General features: G+C 40.1%; 1 protein-coding gene across 5 annotated transcripts; it reads right to left on the minus strand.

Moving 5' to 3' along the window:
• Positions 1-5123: 5123 nt before the first annotated feature.
• On the minus strand, positions 5124-24502 carry LOC104609269 (guanine nucleotide-binding protein alpha-1 subunit-like). 5 transcript variants are annotated; one of them, XM_010275536.3, is made up of 14 exons: positions 23479-24502; positions 21205-21438; positions 20850-20922; positions 18583-18620; positions 18393-18482; positions 18149-18226; positions 17819-17926; positions 17556-17657; positions 14605-14660; positions 7602-7736; positions 6592-6685; positions 6443-6502; positions 6254-6333; positions 5124-5699 (listed from the first exon to the last, which is right to left on the minus strand). In XM_010275536.3, exons 2-14 carry the CDS (start codon positions 21289-21291, stop codon positions 5567-5569), a joined length of 1134 nt encoding a protein of 377 aa, XP_010273838.1. In that variant the 5' UTR covers positions 21292-21438; positions 23479-24502; the 3' UTR covers positions 5124-5566. The 5 variants fall into 5 exon arrangements, with proteins under 5 accessions (XP_010273838.1, XP_010273832.1, XP_010273834.1 ...); XM_010275530.3 differs by having other exon boundaries at positions 5124-5709; positions 23479-24426; XM_010275532.3 differs by having other exon boundaries at positions 5124-5709; positions 23541-24325.
• Between the last annotated feature and the right edge of the window lie 49 nt (positions 24503-24551).

Here is a 24551-nt window from a genome sequence, read left to right on the forward strand (position 1 = left end):
TGTGAGTTATCAGGCTGGGGTTAATACCGGGCATGTCGACCGCGGACTAGGCAAAAATATCTAAATTTTGAAGTAAAAAACTCACCAGTTCGATTCGTAGTGGTTCCTCGACGAAAGCACCGATCTGTAGTGTGCGAGCTGGGTCTGTAGCCAAAGTCGGGATTGCGACCGTTTCCTCTGTGGGTGAAGCTCGTTCCTCGCCTTGCTCCGTAGGCTGCTCCAGTTCAAGGTCGTCGACCACCTTGGTTTTTCCCTTTAGGGCGGCAACATAACACTTGCGGGACTCGAGCTGGTCGCCCCGCGGTTCCCCCACACCGAAGTCTGTAGGGAACTTCATTGCCAAATAGTATGTGGAGACCACTGCCCGCAGGATATGCGTGATTGGCCGCCCTTCTATGGCATTGTATGGGGAGGGGGTCGCGACCACCAGGAAATCATGGTTGAGTCTGACCGCACAAGGCCTTGTGCCGACTTCCACAGGTATTATTATTTCTCCGAGGGGTCTGACTTCCTCTCCATTGAAACCCACCAGAGGAGTGTTCGCGGGCTTCAGCTCGCTCCTCTGTAACTGTAGCTGGTCAAATGCTGACTTGAAGAGGATGTCCGCTGAGCTGCCCGAATCTACGAGTACGCGCCTAACCTCGAAGTCGCTGATCCTTAGTTTAATGACAAGCGCGTCATCGTGGGGGTAATGGACCCCTCGCGCATCGTCTTCCGTGAAGAAGATCGGTTCTTCAATCTTTGGTCTTTTTGGGGGGTTCTGTTCCTCGAGGATCGCTTCGTGAACTAACGTCCGGGCTGCTGCCGAGGTACACCCTACTACCACCGAACCTCCCACAATTACATGGATGGTTCCCCGAACTGGCCTCTCTTCCGGAGGCTGTCGCTGCAACGGTTCGGCTGGTCTGCTGCTAGATTCGGGGGCATCCTTTCCGTGCTCCCCTTGCCGACCTGCCTTATTGTTATTATTGTCATGCTGTACAAAATTCCTTAAGTATCTGCGACGGATGAGTCCCTCTATCTCGTCCCGGAGATTATTACACTGTTCGGTACTATGACCGTGGTCTCTATAGAAACTACAGTACAAATTCTTATTTCTCTCGTTCGGATTTCCCTTTAGGCGAGGTGGCCACTTTACGTATGGGGCATCCTTGATCGTCATTAAGATCTCGGTCCACCTCATGTTTAACGGCGTGTAATCCGTCCGAACTGCTAGGGGAGCTCGGAACGACTGGTTCGGCTTCGGCTCTCGGGCCGGGTTTTTCCTGTCGACTGGGTTGGAGGGCTCACCTTCCCTCTTTCTTTTTTCGTTCCCGCTTTCGGTTCGTTGGTTGATTTCTTCCTCTGTTCTCATGAACTTATCCGCGAGCTTGAGAAATTCGGCCACGGTTGCGGGCTGGTTAGCTACCATATGCCATTTGAACTCTTTGTGCATTACTCCTCTCTTGGCCGCCGCGAGCTGCACCGTGGGGTCTAACCGCGGTATCTGTAAGCATGCTTCATTGAACCGCTTGTTGTAGCCCCGGATGGATTCTCCTTCCCTCTGGACTGCTCCGAAGATGCTTTCCTCTGTTCTGGGGCACCACTTGCTGGTGACAAAGTGTGCGGTGAAGACCTGCTCGAACTGGGCCCAGTATTTTATCGACCGGGGGCCAGGTTCCTGTACCAAGTGTGGGCTACCCCCCTGAAGGTGGTGGTGAAGGCCACGCACATGCACGACTCACTGGCCCTGGCGAGGTGCATTTGGGACTGAAAAGCGTCAACGTGGTCATTGGGGTCGAAGGACCCATCATACTTGTCCAAAGGTGGGAGCTTGAAATCATTGGGCAAGGGGACTGCCAGGAGTTCTGATGCGAGGGGGGAAGGAACTGAGAGAATCGGGGCAGCTCCTACCTCGTCCGAGCTCGTCTCTTCCTTGCCTCTGAGCTCTGGCAGGACACGGGTAGCAGTTCGGCGCCTTCGTTGTCGAGTGGGCCTGGTACTGGCGCTGCTGGCCTCTGTGTTGCCGAGCTCGATGGGCGCGGAATGCTCGTAGTCTGCTGCCAGGGCGCCGAATCGGTTTTTCGTGAGCGGAAACTCGGGCCGGGAGCTCCGAGGTGCCGACTTTGCGGGCGAGGTTCCTGACCTGCCTGTGAGCTGCGAGGCGGGGGTGATTTTTCTCTCTTCGGCCTGGGGACGAGGCCTGGCTGTTAGGGGGGTTCTGTGGCCGGGAGGCTTTTCCCTGGTGGGGGCGTCCATCCTGTGGGGAGGCCTTAACCGGCCTCGGAGCAGGGTGCCGAGGTGGAAGTAGTGGTTGGTTCGCCGGTAGTTGGGGGAATTACTGTTGATAGTGATACTGAGAGATGTTGTGCAGTACTTGGTGCTGCTGAAGCTGGTGTTGCTGGAACTGTTGCATTTGGGCTTGCATTGCCCGCATGCACTGCATCAGGTCGTCCAACCGGTTTTGGCTAGTTGCCAGGGGGACGGCAGTTGGTTTAGTAAAGGTTGTCTCGATAGGGGGAGAAAAGGGGATGCTCATGGCAGGAAGGTTTACGGGCGCCACTGCTTGTGGTGCATTCAAGCTGGGGATCCCATCCACCGAAAGGGGGATGGTGAACTGTTCGATGCACACCACGGGGACTTGAAGTTGTTCCCCAGTGGTGTTTGTCTCTGTGCCACGTCCAGCGTTGCTGGAAGAAGCCATGAGTGTTGGGTTTTTTGAAGAAAAGAGGTTATGAGAGTTTGGAGGGAGGCTTTTTGAAACGTTTCCCACAGACGGCGCCAATTGATGGTGCGCAATCCGGCCGGTCTTATTTGTCAACGACCTTGCCTCTAAACAGAATTGCGGGGAACCTGAAACGGAGAAGATGAGGAAGCTCCGGGGGGAACCCGGTGTGGAGGCTCCGAAGCTCAAGTTAGAATCCTTCAAGGGCAAGATAACACCAGATAGCGCAAAGTTTGCATACCTTGTTCTTGGAGGTAGGGGGCCTTTTATATCCACCTCGTGCACTCACTCCTAAGCTCTGTCAAGTCGGGTATGATTACCTCTGGTCTCCTGCCAGTTCGGGTGTCATCCCCTCTACTGGTCAGAACTGCCACTGCTCCCTTTTGTCGAAGCCGTCTCTGCGACTGGCGATGACGGTGGCAGGTGGCGGTGGTAGGTGACCGTTGAAGTGCGACTGTCAAGCGTCAGATCCCAAGTCAGTCAGATGCGCCGCCCCTTGGATACGGACCTCTTCGGTGTCAGGTATGGTACATCTGTTCAGTTCGGCGTCTCGGAGGCGAAGTGCTGGAGTGGCGAACGAGGTGAAGTCTTGAGTTCGGATAGGGGAGTGTCCCGAACTGCCATGAGGCGGGCTAGTTCGGGTCACTGCCTTGTGTGGCTCGGGGCCCAAGGGAGAGTTCGGGCTCCTCGTAGGGAGGTCGGGCTCCTCGTAGGGAGTTCGAGCTCTTAGTAGGGAGGTCGGGCTCCTCGTAGGGAGGTCGGGCTCCTCGTAGGGAGGTCGGGCTCCTCATAGGGAGTTCGGGCTCCTCGAAGGGAGTTCAGACTGCTGGTTTCTTCCCTTTGGTGCTTGCGCCCTGGGTACGCTGTTTTAAGTGCCGAGCTATTTATTTTGACACGTGGAGTGATTGCGAGGTCGGACCAAATCTTCCTTCATCACAATCCATCCATATTGATTTGGGACTGGATGGGGTCCAATCCAAAACCGGTCCATTAACACCCTTAAGTGGAACATGCCTCAAACCCACCCCCCTACGCATATTTTAGCTGGAAGGCCAGTAAGTTAAGACTTAAGAGTGTATTATAAATGTAGGCTGACATCTCTAAGCTTAATACTGCTAGCTATCCTATTGAGAAAAGTAGTGGAGTAATCACTTTCTGCACCATTGCTTTTTCATACTGAATACAACTCTGGCGCTGGGCGCAATTGTCTGCACTCTGTTGTGTTTGGTCCAAACTCCACACTCCAAACCGCATTGTATTAGAATTTATTTTCGTTCTGGGATTGAATCCCACCTTCCCAATCCCAAGATTGGGAGAGATTGTGGGTTTGGGCCTTGGGGAGTTGGGGGTTGGGCTAACCCACTTTAACCCAATTGTAAACTTGCAATTGATCCATAAACTTAACCCAATGAGTTAAAGACTCGACCCTCAGTCCTCACCCAAACCCAACCCAATATTCTCGACACTGATTTAATCCAACCATGCAATTGGGTTGGCTGGTTGGAGCATTAGCAACCAAATTAACAATTGGTATCCACATGAACAAACAATGATCTCCAGTTCTCCACCATTTGTAAGAGATGACCCTCCTCCTCCTCCTCCTCCAATCTCCGTTGTAAGAGAGGGACCTTCACCAACACCAAACATAAGCATGTGATGAACAGGAGTTTTTGGGCGCCTACAATCCATTTTTTGGATGAAGTGGGGACGCATCTCATCTCTGTATTAAAATCTAACTATAATAAATAGGGTGTAATCTATCTTCTGACCGAGTGGTAATGGTTTAAGAAAGAAGAGGAAGAAGAAAACAGAAGCCATCAAATCTCAACATGGGAGTTTGGGGTGGCTCCCAAGAGAAGATAGTGTCTGTTGTATCAAGCATCAAATGATAGAGATCTAGGTGTTGATCAATGTCTATGCCATAGGACCTACCTCCTCCTCCTGTCTTATTGTTATAGATCTTCACTGTTGAGCACCAGATTACCCCATTTCTTCCCACATTAATAAATACTTGTTTTTGGTTCCCAACGTCAATGGTTGTACGGTAAGGGGCTTTTTTATTTTTTCCGACATTAATATTTAATTCATAATTCATAAAGGAGAGCAGCCAGGTTGGTAGTTGTTACTTGGTATTCCCATCATCAACCTTTTTTCTTTTTTTTTTTTTTTTGACTAATATATAATGTGTGGAATCTACTTGAGAATCCCCAATGTGTGGAATCATAATGTGTTTTATCATTCAAATCCATTTCACCTAAGCTGGGCTGCAAATGGTATCAGTTTATCTAACAACAGGCATTGTGTCTTCACGACACACAATGGTATATTAGTATATATAATGGAAATGTCAGTAGACATTTACGCAAGCTAAATCCAAGGACCTAAGCTCATTTGGATCTTTTCGAGTTCCTCTTGTAAGTTGTAACAAAACAAGGTCATTCATTTATCTATTAAGTACAGTATTCTTTTCCCTTTTTTTTCTGCAGAAAGGCGTCCATTTTTACATGGACAGAGCTCCTCAGCAAGCAGTTTTTTTTTTCAACTTTTTATATATAAAAAATCACATGCATGGTTCACGACAAAATTCCATTATAAGTTTACGGATAAACCTGAAAAGCCAACGCGACCAAAAATGAATACGAGTTTTATCGCATGATGGACCCAATTCCAGCTGAGGAAATTTATGGGAAAGGCTTTCCCCAATCCCCAGTGATTTGTGTAGTATGCGACCAAAAGAGCCAATGAACAACACATGCTTGATATACCTCTCAAAGAAGCTCCTTCCACTCTTGAGAGATACCAATCTGATCCAAGAAGTGCACCAACGTCACAATAAGCCCGCCTCCAAAAGGTTTCTCCTTCTCAGAGTCTCATCCACGAGTTTGAAAGTTTTTCTGACAAGCTTCTGATCAAGGGCACTGGTCCTATAGATCTTGAATATCCGATCAACGCGATCTGGAGCAGTGCTCTGGAAGTATAGCTCCTCAAATTTCTTCTTCACGAACCTAACAATCAGATTTCATCAGACATTTGTCGTACAATACAAGTCAACCTATTCATTAATGCAAACAAGAGATACATGAAAAGGAAAAAGGACACTAGAACCAGAACCCAGTGCAGAGATGAATGTATAGTGCCAGAAGCGGAGGATGAAACAAGTCTCTCTGGTAAACTGGTTCGTGATTGCCTACACAAAATACCTATCCAACCTCAATGATACTGAACATCAACCCAGAAAGCTGGCTAGGCACGCGGGTTGGACACTCAACTGGGCAGTTCGTCTAGTGAAATGATCAAAATCATCAAAACCCATTTACCCAGTCAGCTATCCAGGTCACCAATTCAGATGCCTGGGTCAGGTTCAAAATATTCTTTAATCTAATATTCATTCTGGCATTTAGATATCGGATTCAGAGCAAAGGATCCAGAAGAGGTTCAGCAATCAAAAGGAACATTTATCCAATCAAAACAACCTTCTTAGCAGCTTCTCAAGTTATGAGTCATCAGGATTCAGGATGGAGAACACTGATGAATCCAGAGAGCACTTACTCGTATGCATGCTCAATCTCTTGTTTTCCTGCATACACTGGTTGGTAATCCTTGAACCACTCACAAACGTTTAGTGGCACCTGCATGCATACCACAGAACATTAGAGAAAAAGTGCATGCTGATTTTACCATCCACTAGCAGTTGTTTAAGGCTAGGTTCTTTTTTCTTGGGGAGAGAGTGGGATTCACCTTTAGAACCTTCTTCTCAAATATATCAAATTTGTTCAGGAAGAGCATGAAAGACGTTTTCTGCAGAACATAATTATATTTCTATTAAGAAAAAGAATTACAGATATCAAGAAAGCAAAGGCTCTCTGCAGAGGCACCATTTACAAAACCTCAAAACATGGTTGTTTTAGAACCCAGTCAAAGAGTTCCCTGGTCTCCATCATTCGATTCTTGCTTTCATCCTCAAACAGCATCTGATCATACCTGGATCAAGCATTAGTGGATCAATATTTGTGGAGTTTAATAAACAAATACATCCTCCACAAAAGATGATACTGACTTGATCTTCAAGTCCAGCCAGGGAGTTAACTGGTAAAGAGGTAAAGCCACTCCATCTCTAATAAGCAGATCCAGTGTTCATCACCTGGGTGGAGAGAAACGGGGCCCACATCCTCTCAATTCCCACTATGAAAAGGGGAATTTCCAAACATTACTTTTTTTGGAGGGGTGTTTGGGATGATCCATTCCAGCTCTTGGCACCACCCCTGAGTAGGAAGATGGTATTTTTCAGGTCTAACTATTTTCTATAATCAAGGACATAGTGTAGTCAGCTCTTTTTTTTTTTTTTTTTTTTGGGGGGGGGGGGGGGGCGGGGCTCCTACACCCTGCAATTTATCAGTAAGGCTACCTTGATTTGTTTTCCAGTCTACGAATAATTTCTCTTTGGTTGGGGTCAATGTTAATAATGTATACATATCAAAGATGTTGATAATCTACAGAGGAAATGTCAGCTCAATGGATGCAACTTTTGTTTGCCAACCAACCATCCCTACCCTGGCTTTTGAGTGAAGACAACAAATATTTGGAATGACTAATAACCAACTATATTCCATTTAACAATACTATAAGTTTCTCCTCTCTGGAAACTAAGAGAGAAAAAAGAGTTGAAAAACAAAAATAGATGACTTAAAGCAACCAAATATAGTATTGTTTACCAGCTCTCCACCAAAGCTGGATATATAAACATCTCTGGTGCCATTAAGCATGGCAAATAAAGTTAGCATAACCATGGAGGAAACCATCTTTCAATACCAACTGAAAGAGACTGCTTAAGCATTATGTGTTCAACTTCAACCCATCTTAAATCAGGAAACGTTAATCAAACAAGTGATAAGCTTACTCGCTAATAGCAGCGCAAAAAATTACTGCTGTAACACCTTCAAATAGATGTATCCACTTTCTTCTCTCATTTCTCTGACCTCCAACATCAAAAAGTCTATAAACTTCACCACTTTTCTTATTCTCTCCAACAGGGCTGCATAATTTGGCATTCTACAGATTAGTACCAGTAGATCCAAGCAGAAATGGATACTTGCTGCAACTAAAGATACACCATTGCACAATACTACCACACATGGAAATTATATCGAAGATATACATCTTTATGAAGGTATCCTAGTCTTTCTCATAGGACTCATTTGGTTTCAAGGTGTAGAGAACACTAAGGTGGTCCCCACTGTTCGTATGTCAGCAATAAGTTATGATTAAGATTAGTTCTTTAAGATAAGATTAGAACTAGTCTTTTATAAGATTAAGACTAATCTTTTATAAGATTAGGATTAGTCTTGTTTCAGCTTTATCTTATCTTATCTTGCCATATAAGCAATTCAGTCCTTTTACAAGTATGATACTATGTATATAAATTTAAGAGGGGGGCGGCTGTTTTAAATCAACAACCCAACTCTCTTTTATCAAAATCTCTCTCTCTCTCTCTCTCTCTTCTTTTCTTATTTTTTCTTCTCCTTTTTAAGTGTCTGTTCAATCTTGAGTGACTACTTGGTATCAGAGCATTCGATCTAGGGTTTCTCATGTGGAATTAATTCAGCCGACCACATGAGAATTATTTAGGGCTCAGTTTTTCATTCAACTAATTCTTGGAGATTACAAGAAGTCTTCAGCAACTGTCCAAGGATTGGAAAGTGCTTTTTGTAATCAGGAAGAATTAGAGAAAAATTAAGTGATCAAGGTTAGGTCTTTGATCAAGATTGGAGGTGCCAATCAGATTTTTTGGTTCTCTCATCAAGACTGAAGTTGGCAATCAAGAAGATTTTTCTCTGAGATCAGTTATGTTTCAGAAGTTTCTCGGGTTGATCAGAATCAATATCAGTTTTGAGCAAACTTAAGTTGGCGATCAGAATTTCAGGAAGATTTTTTAATCAATATCAGGTTTTTTCAGAAATTCTTGGGTAAGGTCTTATTCCTTCTTGAGGGCAGCAGCAAGGATAGCTTAATTTGTGAGGTATGGCTATATAGAATTTTTTCTTTTTCTCTTCTAGGGTTTTAAGAGAAAACCCTGAAATCCAGGGCTGTTACTGTGTCTGGATAAGAGATTAGACTTGTTTTTAAGTTTGGCTGCTATCAGATTTCTGTTCTCTGATCTCTGTTTTTTGAGTTTTGTACCTAGGCCAACTGCTATTAGTTCTCAGATTTAGTAGGTTGATTGATACAGTGATACAGTGAATTGGAAATTTTTTCTTTCTCTGAATTTGATTTCTGCCTCTAGACCTATTGTCGTTAGTTTTCAGACCCAGTAAGCTGATTGTTATAGTAAATAGAAGGTGTTTTTTGCTTAACCCCTAACCAAGAATGGAGTTCAAGCACCAAGGGGAAGGTGTTTTGGGGACTAGTTCAGGTGGCATGACTGAAAACACCTTCCAGATTACAACTGTAAAGTTTGATGGTTCAAACTACTTAGAGTGGGCCCAATCAGCTATGATGGCTATTGGGGGAAGAGGAAAGCTGAACTATTTGTTGAGAGATGTAAGGAACCAAATAAGGAGGATCCCACTTATGCTAAGTGGATTCAGGAAAATTATTTGGTGATGACATGACTGTGCAATTCCATGCAGCCACACATCAGCCGAAATTACTTATGGGCAAAAACAGCTAAAGAAATATGGGATGTTGTGAAAGAAACCTACTCTCAGCCCCTTAATGTTGCTAAGGCTTATGAGCTGAAATGTGAGGTTAAAAATCTCAAGCAAGGTGAAAAACAAGTTTCTGTTTATTTTTCAATATTGAAATCCCTGTGGCATGAAATTGACCACCTTGAATCAATTGAATGGGAAAGTCAGAAGGATGCACAGATTTACAGAAAGCAAATTGAAACTAATAGAGTGTTTGAGTTCCTAGTTGGTCTAAATTCGGAATATGATATTGTGAGGCAGCAATTGTTGACAAGAGACAGTGTAACTCTGTCTCAGGCCTATTCCTTAGTGCACAACAAAGAGACTAGGAGAAAAGTTATGCTACAACAACAGCCTTTTGAATCAGCTCTAGCAGCAGTTAGGCCCAAATCTGGGGGTGATAAGGAAAGAGGCATGAAGAAGGAAGCTAAGAAGGACCTAGTATGTGAGCATTCCGCGAAACCTAAACATACTAAAGAGACACCTGTTGGAAGTTGCATCCACATCTAGTTCCAGCAAAACTCAGAAACAAAAAGGGGAATGCAAATATGGTTGTTAACACTGATAGTACAACCTCATCTAGCACAAGAGGCAATCCTCTAGACACTTCAGCTGCTGTCCGAGCTGCTCTAATTCAGCTGGAAAATGAAGTTGGTAATTCAGCTCCACCTCCTCAGACACCATCAACACCCCCTTCCTCAACTTTTGCTCATTCAAGTAATTGGACCTCAGCTTACCATGCCTTAGCTACAGGTAATACAGAACATTCATAGATAATAGATTCTAGAGCATCTGACCATATGACTGGCATGTCGTCACTATTTACTATTTATCACCTATCTTCAGGCAGAGACAGTGTCCATTGCTGATGGCTCCCTCATTCCTATTTCTGACAAGGGAGATATCAAGTCGTCTAATGCTATTTCCTTATCTTCGGTTTTGCATGTTCCTAAGCTTAGTACTAACTTGCTTTCAGTTAATAGCATTACAAAAAACCAGAATTGTTCAGTAACCTTTTTTTTCGGATCGATGTTTTTTCAAGATCTGGAGACAAGGAAGGTGATTGGGACTGGGCGTGAGGCAAATGGAGTCTATCTGCTTGGAGGGAGTCTTCATTGGGAAGATAGTGAGACTAAGAGGTCTTGTGTTTGTTAGTCTGTTGATCAGGCTATGCTTTGGCATAATAGGATGGGTCAATTATCTTTTCGGGCTTTGAAGAGTTTGTTTCCTAGTTTATTTGAACCTATCCAGATATCTAGTTTGAAATGTGAGAGTTGTGAACTTGCAAAACACTACAGGACAACCTATTCATTCATTAAGTAATAATATAAGTAATGTTCCCTTTGAAATTGTGCATACTGATGTTTGGGGACCTTACCATACCACTGCCATGGGGGGGGGGGGGGGGGGGGTTACAGATATTTCCTACTATTTGTTGATGATTATACTCGTTTTTCATCAGATGATTTTAACCCAATTTGGGGTCAAAATCAAACTTTTTAGATCTGGTAATGAAAAAGAATATTTTGCAAACCCATTAGCCTCCTATTTGCTTGAACATGGGATTATCCATCAGAGTACCTGTCCTCATACACCACAACAAAATGGGGTTGCTAAAAAAAAGAATAGCACATATTGGAGGTATACGTTTCTGGGGGGATGCTATTCTTATAGCAGTGTATCTCATCAATAGGATTCCTTCACGGGTTCTTGACATGAAACCTCCATTTACCCTCTTATATCCTGATAAAGAGTTATTTACCTTTCCCCTTAAAACCTTTAGTTGTACATGCTTTGTTCAGATTCTTGGCCTTCATCATTCCAAGTTTGATCCTAAAGCCTCAAAATGTATTTTCCTTGGTTATGCACAAACTCAAAAGGGATATTGCTGCTATGAACCTACTTCTGGGAAAAGATTTGTCTCAATGGATGTCACTTTCTTTGAAGATGTACCCTATTATCCAAGGGTTTCTCCTCAGGGGGAGAGTAGTAAGGTTGGGATTAACTCGTCAGAAGTTCCTTTACCTATCCCATTAAGTGAAGAGGAGTTAATGGGGAGGGCTATCAGAGATGCAGGGATGTGAGAGTCTATCACAAACGATGGAGACAAGTTGATTTCGGACATCAACAGTGCAGGCCAGTCCCAATCTCCTCTGCAGATCCAGATCCCGGTACCACAGTAGCCTCAGTTCCTTTTGCAGAGCTAGATCCAGGTACCACAGATACTACAGATGAGAGACATCCCACCATGGAGCCTTCACCTTCATTAGATGATCTTGATCTTCCCATAGCAGTTCATAAGGGCAAGCGTCATTGCACCACATCCACAACTCACAGCATAAGTATTGGTGGTCCTTGAAGATAGGCATCCAGTATGCTGAAAGTAAGCAATTGCAAATATATAGGGAGTAGGTCCCACTTCACCACACCATGTTCAATTGTGATGGTTGTTGTTTCGATAATCCAGAAGTTTTGGGATTGGGCGAGTCTTTAGAAATCACCGAAGCATATATCAGCAGTGTATTAAGGTCACATAAAGGATAATGACTCCACTAAAGCAGAGTTACCATTTCTTCTTGAAAGTTTAAGATGGAGATGATTTATTAAAAAAAGATGAGCATGTTCATTAGGCTACTTGAACTTTGAGGTGGAGGGAAATTCACAAGTTATCATTTGGTGGATGAGGGATTTTATAATGGCCACTTCACAGAATTGTCATCAAATAAGCAGGATTATTGACTAGTCCACGTGTTTCGTTTACTTGGGTATTAAGGTCTACAAAATCCCTATTCCCTGTCTAATTCACTTTTTGGAGAGGGTTAAAACATACATAACTTATATTGGGGATCATGTTTCTTGGGTTAATGAAGTATTTTATGGGAATGAGTTCAAATGATAATGGTATAAGTAGCAAAGAGGTTAACTCTTCTTTTGTGTATTATTCAGGGCATAGATGATAGTGTATATTTATTTCTGTACTCAATTATTCATTATTTTCTTAATAAAATTCAGACAATGTTACAAACCGCAAAAAGGATAAAAAAAGGATAGGCTTGTAGAGAGGATAAGGGGTAACTTTGTAATTTTACTTTCTTTTATTTGACTCTTTTGTATATCTCTTTGTACATTACTGTACATATCTCACACTTGTAAGGACAGAACTGTCCATTCTCACATTAATATATAAATATCTTTTTCTGGGCATGTGGTACTGTACACACCCATCCATTTTCATGTGACTCTCTTGTCTCTTCTCTTCTTCGACTGAAACTGACAAGGCCGATAGGCATCATCATCATCATCATCATCCATGCCTTATCCCAATTATATGGAGTTGGCTACATGAATCCTGTTTTGCCAATCCGTTCTATTTAAAGCCATATCCACTGTTAAACTATTAGTGTTTTAAATCATTTCTTACTACTTCTACCCCTGTCCTTTTTGGTCTGCCCCTAGCTCTTCTAGCCCCTTCTACTTGTAACAAACCACTTCTTCTAACTGGAGGTGTTGGTGGCCTTCTATGCACATGACCAGACCATCTTAGTCTACTCTCTCATTTTATCATTTATTGGAGCAACTCCTAGGTTTCTACAGATGACTTTATTCCCAATCCTATCCTTTCTAGTTTTTCCACTCATCCATCTTAATTGGTTGTCAGTATCTTCTACAAAAGATCATTTTTTTTATCAGTCCTGGCTGAAAGGAAATGTCTGCAATGCACAGAACAATTTCTTTTTCTTTTTCTTTTTTTTTTTTTTTTTTTTTTTGGGGGGGGGGGGGGGGACATGAAGAGCATATATATGTACCTATATTGAAATAAATGACAAAAAACTTGGCCATGAGAGTTACAATACTAAAAAAAAGTAAGGACAACATTTAGGTGGAGACTAACTCACTAAATTAACAAGAACTAAAACAAATCAGAACCAGTTAATTAATCAAAGATAACATAATCATTTTGAGTTCATAAACCAGTAACCTTACTCCAATACACCCTACCAGAATTAGGCAAAGGCATTTTTACTCTAATATGTCCTTGAAATAGTTCAATGCACAGTAACAAAAACAACCTAAGAACATTCATCAAAAAAAAAAAAAAAACCTAAGAAGCAAGTTTTTTTTTTCTTTTGAAAAAGGTAACATATAAAGTATATTAAAGAAAATGATAGAAAAAAATAAGTATACAAGATGTATACGGATCCAAAAGCCAACCACGGGAGCAGCTAGCATCCCAAAAAGGGCCCAGATCCAAAAACAGGCCAGGACAAGACCCAAACCTGAGACCAAAAAAAAATACAGCCAAACAGAAGAAACCACTAAGGGCTCACCTCAACAAAACACTCAAGGACCCACCAAACAAAGGGCCCAGAACCAAACCAAAACACCACTGAGCTCAGGCCCAGCAATGAGAAACACAACAGAAAAACCTCCACAACCCCAGGAACATCAGAGACCAACCGGCACAGAAAAAGCCAATGCTAGCCACAGAATTTCTTCCTCTTCCCCCTCTGCCCCTATCACCTAAGAAGCAAGAATCACTGACTACTCCAACTTAGGTTCTTCTAATTCAATATTTTATTGTCAAATTATGTCTTCCAGTACTCTAAAGCAACACTCTGTAGCACCAGGCTACAATAATGGCGACATAACAAGGCACCTGTACAATATATTACAAAGCGAAATGCTAATAAGAAACTTTATGCAACCATCATATTTCTACCCCCTAAAGATAAAAGGGGAACCCATGAAAATACATGTCCAGCTTTGTCCCATAGTGTCTCTTTTCATGGATCCCATCAGGTCTGTAGGGCAAAAAATCCAAGAGTTCCGTAAAGTTTTCGTCCATTAAAAGACAAGTCCAAGCATTGCACAATCCTAGTCCAAAGGTTGGTTGTTTCATACAAAAAGTTCACATAAATAATGCAAACAACACATACTTGTTACCCTTTACAAGAACAAAATTTTCAAATTATTATAGTAATCATGTCATCTGCATTGATAGTTGACAGTTTCAATGTTGTTAAGGGGTATTTCATGCCTATCAAGTATATATTTGGGCTTCACAGTTTTGTTAAGAGTTTAAGACCATCAGAGATGGCAGTTGGTTAATGTCCACCACTCCAGCTAAGGAAATTAAAGATACAAACATGATGGTTTGAGAAAAGCATGTTAAGGTGCAATTAGGAAAGAAGCAAGGTTCTCAAGATGAAAACTCACCTGAACTGGATTTCTACAACACCTGTTGTTCGAACTCTTGCATAAAGAACATCCTCCTGAAGTATCAAAAACAGACATTAGGGAACTAGAGAATGAGGTATAGCTCTAAAATACAAATAAGCATAACACTGTAATGAGTTTATATAAAAATGGAATCTTTCCTTGGAAAGGTTAACTCCTGTGGTGCACTGCAGAAAAGAAGGCCTTTTTGTTGCTTCTCTCCTCACATGTGCTTTTTATGTAGGAAAAGTGGAAAAACTGTACCCCACTTATTAATCTTCTGCCCCTTTGTCCGACATATCTGGGAGTTTTTTTGTGATCTTTTCAGTTGTAGTTGGATCCCTTCCCCAAGAGGTGGCATACATTTTCAGGCCCAATTTCCTTGGGCAACCAAAAAAAAAAGGAAGATTGATGTGGAAAGTTACTAAAGCTGCAACTATTTAGGTGGTTTGGGAGGAGAAGAATATCAGAATTTTTAATGACAAAAGCAAACCTGTAGAGGAAGTAATAGAGACAATAAAAGTGAAAGTAACATTCTGGATTAAAACTTTGGATTGCTTTCAGAATTTCACAGTGGCTTATATTCTAAGGGCTTGGAAGGAGATAGCATTTTCCTCTAGAGTCAAAGATAGATTAAAAATGGAATGGAAACCTCCACAAGGCAGTAAAGTAAAGCTGAATTTTGATGGCAGCTCTTTGGGTAACCCTGGCATGGCAGGTATTAGTGGGGCATTAAGAAACTCAGAGGGCAGATTGTTGGCTCTTTTCTCTGGACCAATTGGTGTAGCTAACTCCATAAAAGTTGAATTGTTGGCGTTACTACAAGGTCTCAGGCTAGCTAAGCAATTGGGCTTCAATCAATTGGAGGTGGAAGGGGATTCAAAAGTAATCATTTCTTGGGCAAGATCTAATAGAAATATTCCTTGGACCCTCAAGAATGTTTATAGGGAAGTAGAAAGGATTGCAAGAGAGCTGGGTGCTGAATTCAAATGGGTTAGGAGTGCAAATGGGTTATCCGACTCCCCTGCTAAACAAGGGGTAGCAAGGGAGCAATTGTTTTGGGCATCTTTGTAACATAGTTTTGATTGTGGGGATGATATCATGATCATCAAATCAAAATAGTATTATATTTTCTCACTCAATTAATATAACCAAAGTTTTACTGATAAAAAAATGAATTTATATAACATATCCAATAAGACATTGAGATGCATTGATGCAAAGCCAACCATCTAGCCCCTAGATGCAGACCTATCCAGCTCCTCAAGCAGGCCTATCTGACACCATTCAGGATTTTGCCAATGGTAGAGAAGCTTGTAGAACAATTTATTTGAGAGAAAAAAAATAGGGTTGATCATGCATGCAGCTATGGCCCACCCATAGGTCTCATAGGCATCCTATTATAGCTCTATCTGGTTTGGCATGTTTAAATTATTTTCATTACAAGTTCTTTGAACTATAGGAGTTCTTCCTAGTATGCTTATTGTATTTTAATCCTAATTTGAACTTAAGCATCAGATATACAGTGTTTTGAAAGCTTTGAACATGTATTCAACAGGAATCCCAAATACTCTCTAATTTTGGGGGGAGGCAGAAAGTTGACTGCAAATCTTTACATGACCACCATAAACTCCACAGGCCCATATGAGACATGATTATAAATTTGTAAGAGAAGGTGAATAAAACGTCTCACTGAAGACTCTATGCTTTGGATGATGCCCAGCATGGTAACTTGGGTAATCCATTTAAAACTTCCTCAAAACTGATCTGCTCTGATCCTCAATATACTAGACATTAGATCTCCCCAAAATCTCATATTTTCTCTTGAACACTAGGCCTTAATCTCCCACACCTTAATTCAGATTTTTATTTCTAGTGTCAGGAAATCAACTTTGACCGTCCATTTTTTTCTGATTGATTCACCCATCTCCTTCCCTCAACCTTGTTTAAAACCTTTCTTTTCTCAACATTAGATCAAAGAGGTTTTACTAATATGAGAGAGAGAGAGAGACCAAATACAACCTAACTCATCCTTAATCCCAACTACAAAAATCCAGTCCTCCCATTTGCAGAGCCATGTTTCTGTTAAGGAGAATAGACACAAAAATCTCAAATTAGGTAGCGTAGACTAACCAGCTACCCTGATAGCCAGCATAAAACAACAATGAAAAGCAAATTGAATAACCTTCCAGCCCCAACCCCAAGGCAGTTATTCCCCAATACAATTCCTCGCTAGTAGATCTTTCAAGTTTCAACCTTCACTAGTTTGAGCTTTTAAAAGCCCCTATCCTAGTTGTTGAACCCTGGATTCCAGCAAACAATCTTGAATTTTGAAAGCACTGTTGGCATTTTCTTCAGGATGCTGTCAAGAAATTCTACCAAGTATCACCATGAAATTCAAAACCATAAAAAATTTTGTTTTAGTTGAATATAGCACTAAACAGATTGGAGCTCATATTATAGGTCAATGACAATTCAGAAAACAACATAAAAGACCCAAGGCTACAGTAAAAAGTAAACTATATATGTTTCCTCCATCAAAGAGTAGTCTCAAGTAAACCGTTTACCACATGATGCATTGATGCTTCAGCAAATCATATGCACCCTTCAGATATTTATTCAGAAATTGTAAATGAAGACAGGACAATAAACTTGAATGAGAACCCAAACCAAGATAGCCCCCATAACAAACAGCAATTATTAGCAACTAAGGCCATTACTGATGTAAACCAGTGAAGCACTGGAGTTCTTTTTTTTTTTAATTAGTGTGAAGCACTGGAGGTTAACAGCCAGATATATGGATATGCAGAGAAATAAGATCTGACCTTGGTATTTTCTGCAAACTTTGGCAGTAAAAAAATGATGAAAAAATGAGTACTTATAGCATGAGATATTTACTAACATAATTCATTTTGAGTGAATAGGACTGAGGGAATCTCATTGTATAAGACCTTAGTTGGAACGTAGTTGACGTCACATAATCTGTACAAATTCTCCATGAAATAGTGAGCACAGTCTGGAACTTGGAGTTCATTACTACGAGCATAGGTTTCCTGCACATACAAGGGTAGCTAGAAATTTAGTAGGGAGTGGCCATTTGTATACACATGTGCATCCTCATGCATGAAAACCCCTTTCATGCAAATGCACAAGCAGCCAAACAAACACAGAACAAAACAACCACTTCATGGCATCTAAGTGAAGCAAAAGAAACCTGAATTGCAGCATCCTTCCATAAAGTCTCTATATCCCGTGCAAGTTCTTTAGTCAAGCGTGGATAGTTCACCCGACCTCCAATTTCGGATAGCTTCTCTCCAATATCCTTATACCAGAATAAAGCAGAAGCATTTTTTTACTAAAAATGGAACCTTGAAAGATAGGAATGAGCAAACAGGAAGACAAGATATGTTTTGCATGTATGACAATCTGAATTACATGATGAAAGAAAGTTAACACTTCTTTAATATATTCAATTTGTTAAATAACACATAATGGAAATTGGCATTAAAAAATGTAAGCAAGACAAGGAAAGGTTGTTTTATACCTTATTTTCAACAGACAATGCATACTTCAAAGAATCTTCTTCATTCTGAGAAAATTCTTTTGCCCCATCATACAGCATCTGTTGGAATTTCCAAATATTTTCAATAAGATTCGACACAAAGGATCACCATTCATCTCATTGCAAAAGCTTTACAATCTATTCCAGCAAATGATGCTAAGAATTTTCCATATTTTGCAAAAGGGACACAACCAACACACCCTTTTCAGTATTGCATAATGCATACTTTAATAGTCTGATACACATTGGCATCGACGACTGATATGTAGCTCTTTAACTCCCCCTCATCAAAGCCAGTTTGAAATAAAAGTTTTATCTGTCATTACCAAGTATTAGTAAATGTTAGAATATATTGATATATGCAAAGCAGAAATTGAAGCTAATAGGAATAGGTAAGGAAGCACAGAATGCCAAACCTGCTTAAAAATTGTGGACTTCCCTGACTCTCCAGCCCCTTAAAACCAAAAGATAGTCCATAATGAATAAGAAAAAATCATAAAAGAAAAGACTTCAATGGACAGAAAGAAGTGCTTACTGCTTAGCAGCATGCTTTAACCAAAAGATAGGCATCACAAAATTAAAAACTACAGCATCTGAGAAAGATAAACAACTAAAACAGAGAAAACATTGCTTTTCAGAAAATGCAAATAGAATCAAAACAATGATGAAGACTGATAGGACAACCATTTATAACATCATTGCACATGTACAAACTACAAAACTTTAAAATAAAAATGAACAAAATAAAGAAGCATCAACTAGTAGAATTCTTTGCCTTTTTCTATTTGCTGGGTTGTTTGCGAGGAAAGAAATAGCAGGCTTTTTGAGGCAAATTTTGCACCTTTGGAAGCCATTATTGGAAAAGGCCAAATGGACACTGATGAGATGGACTGGTGTTTGAAAACTGTTTGCAGGGGTTCAGACTGATTGCTTGAGATATCACTGGTTTAATTCTACTATCGTTTTTTAACACTCATTTTGTATGACCTGTGAATATATAGTTATAAACTTTTTGTAAATTCTTGAGGGTTTCTCTCACTCCTTTATAGCAATACAATACATCTTTAGCATTTATCAAAAAAAAAAAAAGATTAAATAAAGAAGCATCAAACTTTAGCATTTCAATGTTGAATTCGTCCAGCCCAGTGGTTGGTCAAATCTCCCTTTCATCACTACATCTCCCTCTTGTTCCAGGCTTCCAGCAATCTCCATCTTGGACTGCTCCCCCCCACTCCCTTTTCCCTTGAGAACAAACAAATGGATTTGGAATGATGTCCCCATCTCTTATCATTTAACAGATTTTCTAGTCCTCCTGTTTTCTATTTTATCCCATAGCCCAAAATATGCAGCAACTGCCATTTCCTTTCCATCACTAGGGACTCCACATGACAGGATTACCCATAGAGCAACCCTGACAATTAAATTTGACAACATTTCAACCATGCAACATAAAAGCATAAAAATTTAAAAAAAAAAAACTGCAAACTTCATCAAACCTCCCAACTAAAATATCAGTTTCAAAGCCAACTCCCATTTTTAAAAGAATTGATTCTTTTATATGTAAAGAAACTTTGTATCAAATAAAAACATGTAAAATTTGTATACATAAAGGAAAGCAGGGATGCTGAAAAAGAAAAATACCCTTAACTTATCATCCAAAAGATGCCTAAAACCTCATATTGAAAAAATCACTTAATCCCCCATCAAAAAAGAGGCCCAAAAACCTCAGAAATTCAAGAGCCATAACCAAACAAGCAGATCCTCCACACCATCAAAACTTTTGCCAAACACTTACCATACCCATAAACATCACCATATAACCATAACTCACCCAGACAACTGATTCATCAAGTATACCCATATAAGCTCATTAGAAAGAGAAATTACTAATATGATTTATTCCCATAATGACAGATCCCCCTTCCTCGAGTGCTCAATCCTCTACAGCTACTCCCTAGATTTTACCATTGAGCAAGACAATATTGCTAGATTATCCTTAGTGTTACAACCATCCACATCTTCTCATTACCATTTGATATCTGTAACTAATATTGGAAGCATAAACAGGCTTGCATACATAGTTCATGAAGCAAAATGCTCATAACCTCCAAAACAATTTAATGAATGATTTCTAATCCTGACTTCTCCAAAACTCGCAACACCATGTTCTGAACATTCTGATAACATTACCTCTTGCAGCAAAGAAAGAGAATCAAAGATTAACTAAATGCAGTTAGACTCATCATCATCATCATTGTTGTCCATGCCTTATCCCAACTATATGAAGTCAGTCACATGAATCCTGTTTTGTCAATCTGTTCTATTTAAAGCCATATCCACTGTCAAATTATTAGTGCTTAAATCATTTCTTACTACTTCTACCCATGTCCTTTTAAATGCAGTTGACTCATAAAACCAGAAAATGTAAAGCTTAAGATGGGACTTAACTGATAAGCATCAAGTTGAGACTTCAGCAGGTTATACCCAAAAAGGATCATCAATGATAAAGAATGCTCTACTCATGCAAGAAACTACAGGGCTCAGCATCTAACTAGTATTTTGTAAACAGACAAAGCTTCAATTACTGGATATATAATTTAAGATTGATGAATCAAAAAATAATTTAAGGATAATGTACAACACACAGACAATAAATAGAACTTAAGGTTTAGGTAATATGTACCAAGTAGTAGAAGCTTTTGGATATGCTTTTCAGCCTTTGTTTCTTGAGCAATACGCCTCTCTATTTCTACAGCCTGAAAATGAACCAAAAAGCCCAAATAAAAAGATAAGTGCTGCGTTACTGACTGTGACTTATAAATCATTTTAAGAATAAAATTGTGAAGAGCCACCCTCTAATTGATGAGTGTGTGTGTGTGTGTGTGTGTACATCCATATGTTTGTTTTTGTATATATGCATGCAGAGGAGCATGCGTTAAGATAAAAGATTTTCAAGCATAGCTAACAACAGGGTTCTATGAATCCTCTTCGGTACAAACTCAGTAAACATATATATCTTAAAAGAACAGAATATTCACCTGGGCATTTTCTTCGGCATTAGCTTCATCAAAATGCTGGTGTTTGCTGCAAAGTAAGCCCATACTTTCTTTTACAATGGAAAGCATAGGAGTTATACTAATCAAGATGCGCCATGTATCATGGGGATCTTCTGATATTTGACTCCTGTTTAGAAGATTGGCAAAGAATGTGTTTATCGTTGCTTGCTCAGGTACAAATTTTCAGGTGCATAAGATGTAACTGGCAAGCAGCAACTGCACAAGAAAGAATAGCAGAAAAAACCTCATTACATATGGTCAGGTAAGAATAAGATGCGTAGAAAACTGACTGAGACAAATTTCTCTTCAACTAATCATGAAATGTTGAAGGAAACAGAATTTGTTCCAATAAGAAAAATACCCTTTTCTGAAAGAAGATAGAAATTTTTCATTAATTGATAAACTAGTACATGAGATGATGTGCAACAGAATCAAAGCAAACAAAAGGAAAACTCAAGCATTAAATAGGCAAAGATCTGTCATTATACAGAGACTCCCTATGAACATCAGATTTAGCTAACCCGTCTGCCAATGAATCTAATTCTCTAAGGAGCCAAGTAAGATTTGCATTCGTTACAGCCAAAATGTCTCTAGCCTCGGCCAAGTAGTGAGCCAGCCTCCATGGGCCACCTTTAACCTTTTCTAACCATGTGAATATGTTTACTGACTCATTAGGCAAGAATCATTGACTAACGTTTCTAAAAGAAAAAAGGGGTTTATCCATTTTGTGGTATAAATTGTGAAGATCACAATATTTTAAAGACTAGTTTGAATTTGTGAATTGAAACCACAATGGAAATTTAAGTATACAAATAATAAGAAGGTAGATCTGTTATTCGGTTATTCCATTAAGCCTGCCCAAGTTACCAAATTCCCTCTGAGAATTTCTCAACCATCCAGACTCTTCTAATAGACAGGAAGTGAGAAACTAATTACATAAGCCAAACAAGTAGTTAATTACCTCTAACCCTATTGCATGGGATGCAAGGAAGTTCTTTTGCAGTCTTCCCATTTTCCACCTGACTTGTTAGACTTCGTGTAAAGAATTATATGGATCATATTGTTCAACACAGGATGTAAAGAATTTTGTTTCATTAACGGAACTTCAACACCTACACTCAACCCAACAAATCCTCGTCCTAGCTCTATGGTGTCAAACTACATGAAACCTTCTCCTCCATTTCTGCTCTATCCAGTGCCATATGCATTCTTAAATTGGGATCCCTCCAATGATAAAATCATCCTACATCAATCCATGTCCTTTTGGCCTGCCCCTAGCTCTTCTAGACCCTCAACTTGCAACAGATCATTTCTTCTTACTGTTGCCAATAAATGCTCTTTTATGCACACGATGAAACCATCTTAGTTAGTATACTGTATTTCATTTTATCACCTAAGGGGAAACACTCACCCCTCTGCTACACTCATTTTTTTAACATGTTTCTCGACTTAGAACACTGTTCAAACTTTGGCACCTAGTACAAAAACGAAAGAAGAAGGTGGTCCAATTACTAAGCTTCATAAATATGCACTACACTTAAAAGTTGAATTTTCTTTTTCTCTTTTTTTTTCCTTCAGCGGATTGTCTGTTTGCTACTGTTTTGTAATCTTTTCATCCAGAAAAGGACTTATTTTCCATAACAACCCAAGTCGGCTGAAACAGTCATCCGCAAATCCATAACAAATAACTCAAAACAACTGAAAATGATACTGAGTAATTAGAGAAACCCAAAACAATGTATATCGATGTATGGAGAATCCCTTTAAGAGCTGAAACATAATATAACCCATCAATCGATTACAAACCCGGTATCTAAATCGGTTCACAGTTCACACGCAACACCCACCAATCAGCAGATGACGTATAATTAACACTCCAAAGAATCACACTAGCAATCTCCAAGTCTTCCAAAACATCCATCTTAAACATCCCACTAAAATATGTGAGAAAACATTTGAAATTTCAAAAAAAAAAAAAAAAAAAGAAAGAAAGAAAGAAAACGTGAAACAAGGACCAACATCAGACACCAATAACAACCCAAGAAAGAATATTAACAAAGCCAAAAAAAGACCCATCAATCTCCCATTTGATCAACAACAAAATATCTCTCAGAAACATATGCTACTACCACCAATAAGGCAATAACATAACACAAATTCGATAAGAGAGAAAGATCTCAAACAGCAAAATAACAATAAAGTAAAATGAAAAAGAAAAAAAAAAAGTAAAGCTCAAGCTCAATTGCATTGTAGTACCTGGTAAAGGAGCAATATGGTTTATCTCCAAAACCAACGTATTTAACTGCAATTCAACTCACCCAATCTCTGCTCAAACAAAAGTCAGTTGAGATGGAGCAGTGTTGTCTCTCCTCCTCGCAGTCATTGTACAAAGTACCCAAGTACGCATCTCTTCTCTGCTAAATCTGCACAGAGAGAGAGAGAGAGAGACGAAAGCTGCACGCTTTCCCCTCAGTCAAAGTAAGAAAAAGAAGAAAATGAAAAGAAAAGTAATCCAGTCTCCTTGGGAAAATAGAATAGTATTTGTGTTGGTCTTTCTGACTTTCTGTATCTGAACTTTTGTCAATACTATACTAGTTACTGTGTCCCCAATCCCCATTACGAGGATAATATAGCAGGCTATCCATATTGAATTAAAACCGTTGGATTAAAATATTATTAGTTCAGAATAGTAGATATGGGTTCTAACAGTGTCTGAGGAGGGTAAAGATTCCAATACAATGATGTTAGCACTAGTTTTACCATCTTAATGTGAGATCAAATTTTACTTTTTCAAATCACTTGTGAAGCCTTCAGGTGTCCTCTTGCGAAACAAAAGAGTACGCCATTGCCATCATATGCCTTGCCCCCTCGGGCCCTGAGACTCTGAGACCATACTATTTATATATCCCATTTGACTGGGAAAAAGAGAGAGGAAAATTGAACTGTTTGGATTGGTTGGAGTTGTGACTCTTCTTCTTTTGGCATCAAGTTTCTTGGACCGGTCCCTTTGGTGATGCGCCTTTTGCTGGCCCCATGCTTTTCAGTCTTCGGAATTTACATTTCCAGACATTTTTAGTAATTAATTGATTGGACGGGCTGAACAGAGTGTGGACCATGGAGCAGCAAGAAAAAAAAAACATATGCGCCTGTTTGGTAGAAGGAAAAAAAAGGTGGAATTGTCCTTTGCATCCAAATATCAAGACCCTCAATTTGAATTTGGAGTTCTACTCAAAAAAAACTTGAATTTGGAGTTGAGAAAAAGAGATCTCTCAGTTCTGTAACTTTCAAGTTTCAAGTTGATAATAATTGGAACCATCGATCCTGCAAAA

This window comes from Nelumbo nucifera, chromosome 6 (assembly GCF_055504915.1).
Source record: "Nelumbo nucifera cultivar China Antique chromosome 6, China Antique-T2T, whole genome shotgun sequence".
In the NCBI taxonomy this organism is placed as follows: domain Eukaryota; kingdom Viridiplantae; phylum Streptophyta; class Magnoliopsida; order Proteales; family Nelumbonaceae; genus Nelumbo; species Nelumbo nucifera.

Coding starts and splice junctions, on each gene's coding strand:
- LOC104609269 (XM_010275530.3), bottom strand. CDS start 21,291: ATGCTTTCCATTGTAAAAGAAAGTATGGGCTTACTTTGCAGCAAACAC. Junction 20,923..21,204: donor ATGCCGAAGAAAATGCCCAG/GTGAATATTCTG, acceptor GTTCATTTTCAG/GCTGTAGAAATAGAGAGGCG. Junction 5,710..6,253: donor GAGATTGAGCATGCATACGA/GTAAGTGCTCTC, acceptor TCTGATTGTTAG/GTTCGTGAAGAAGAAATTTG.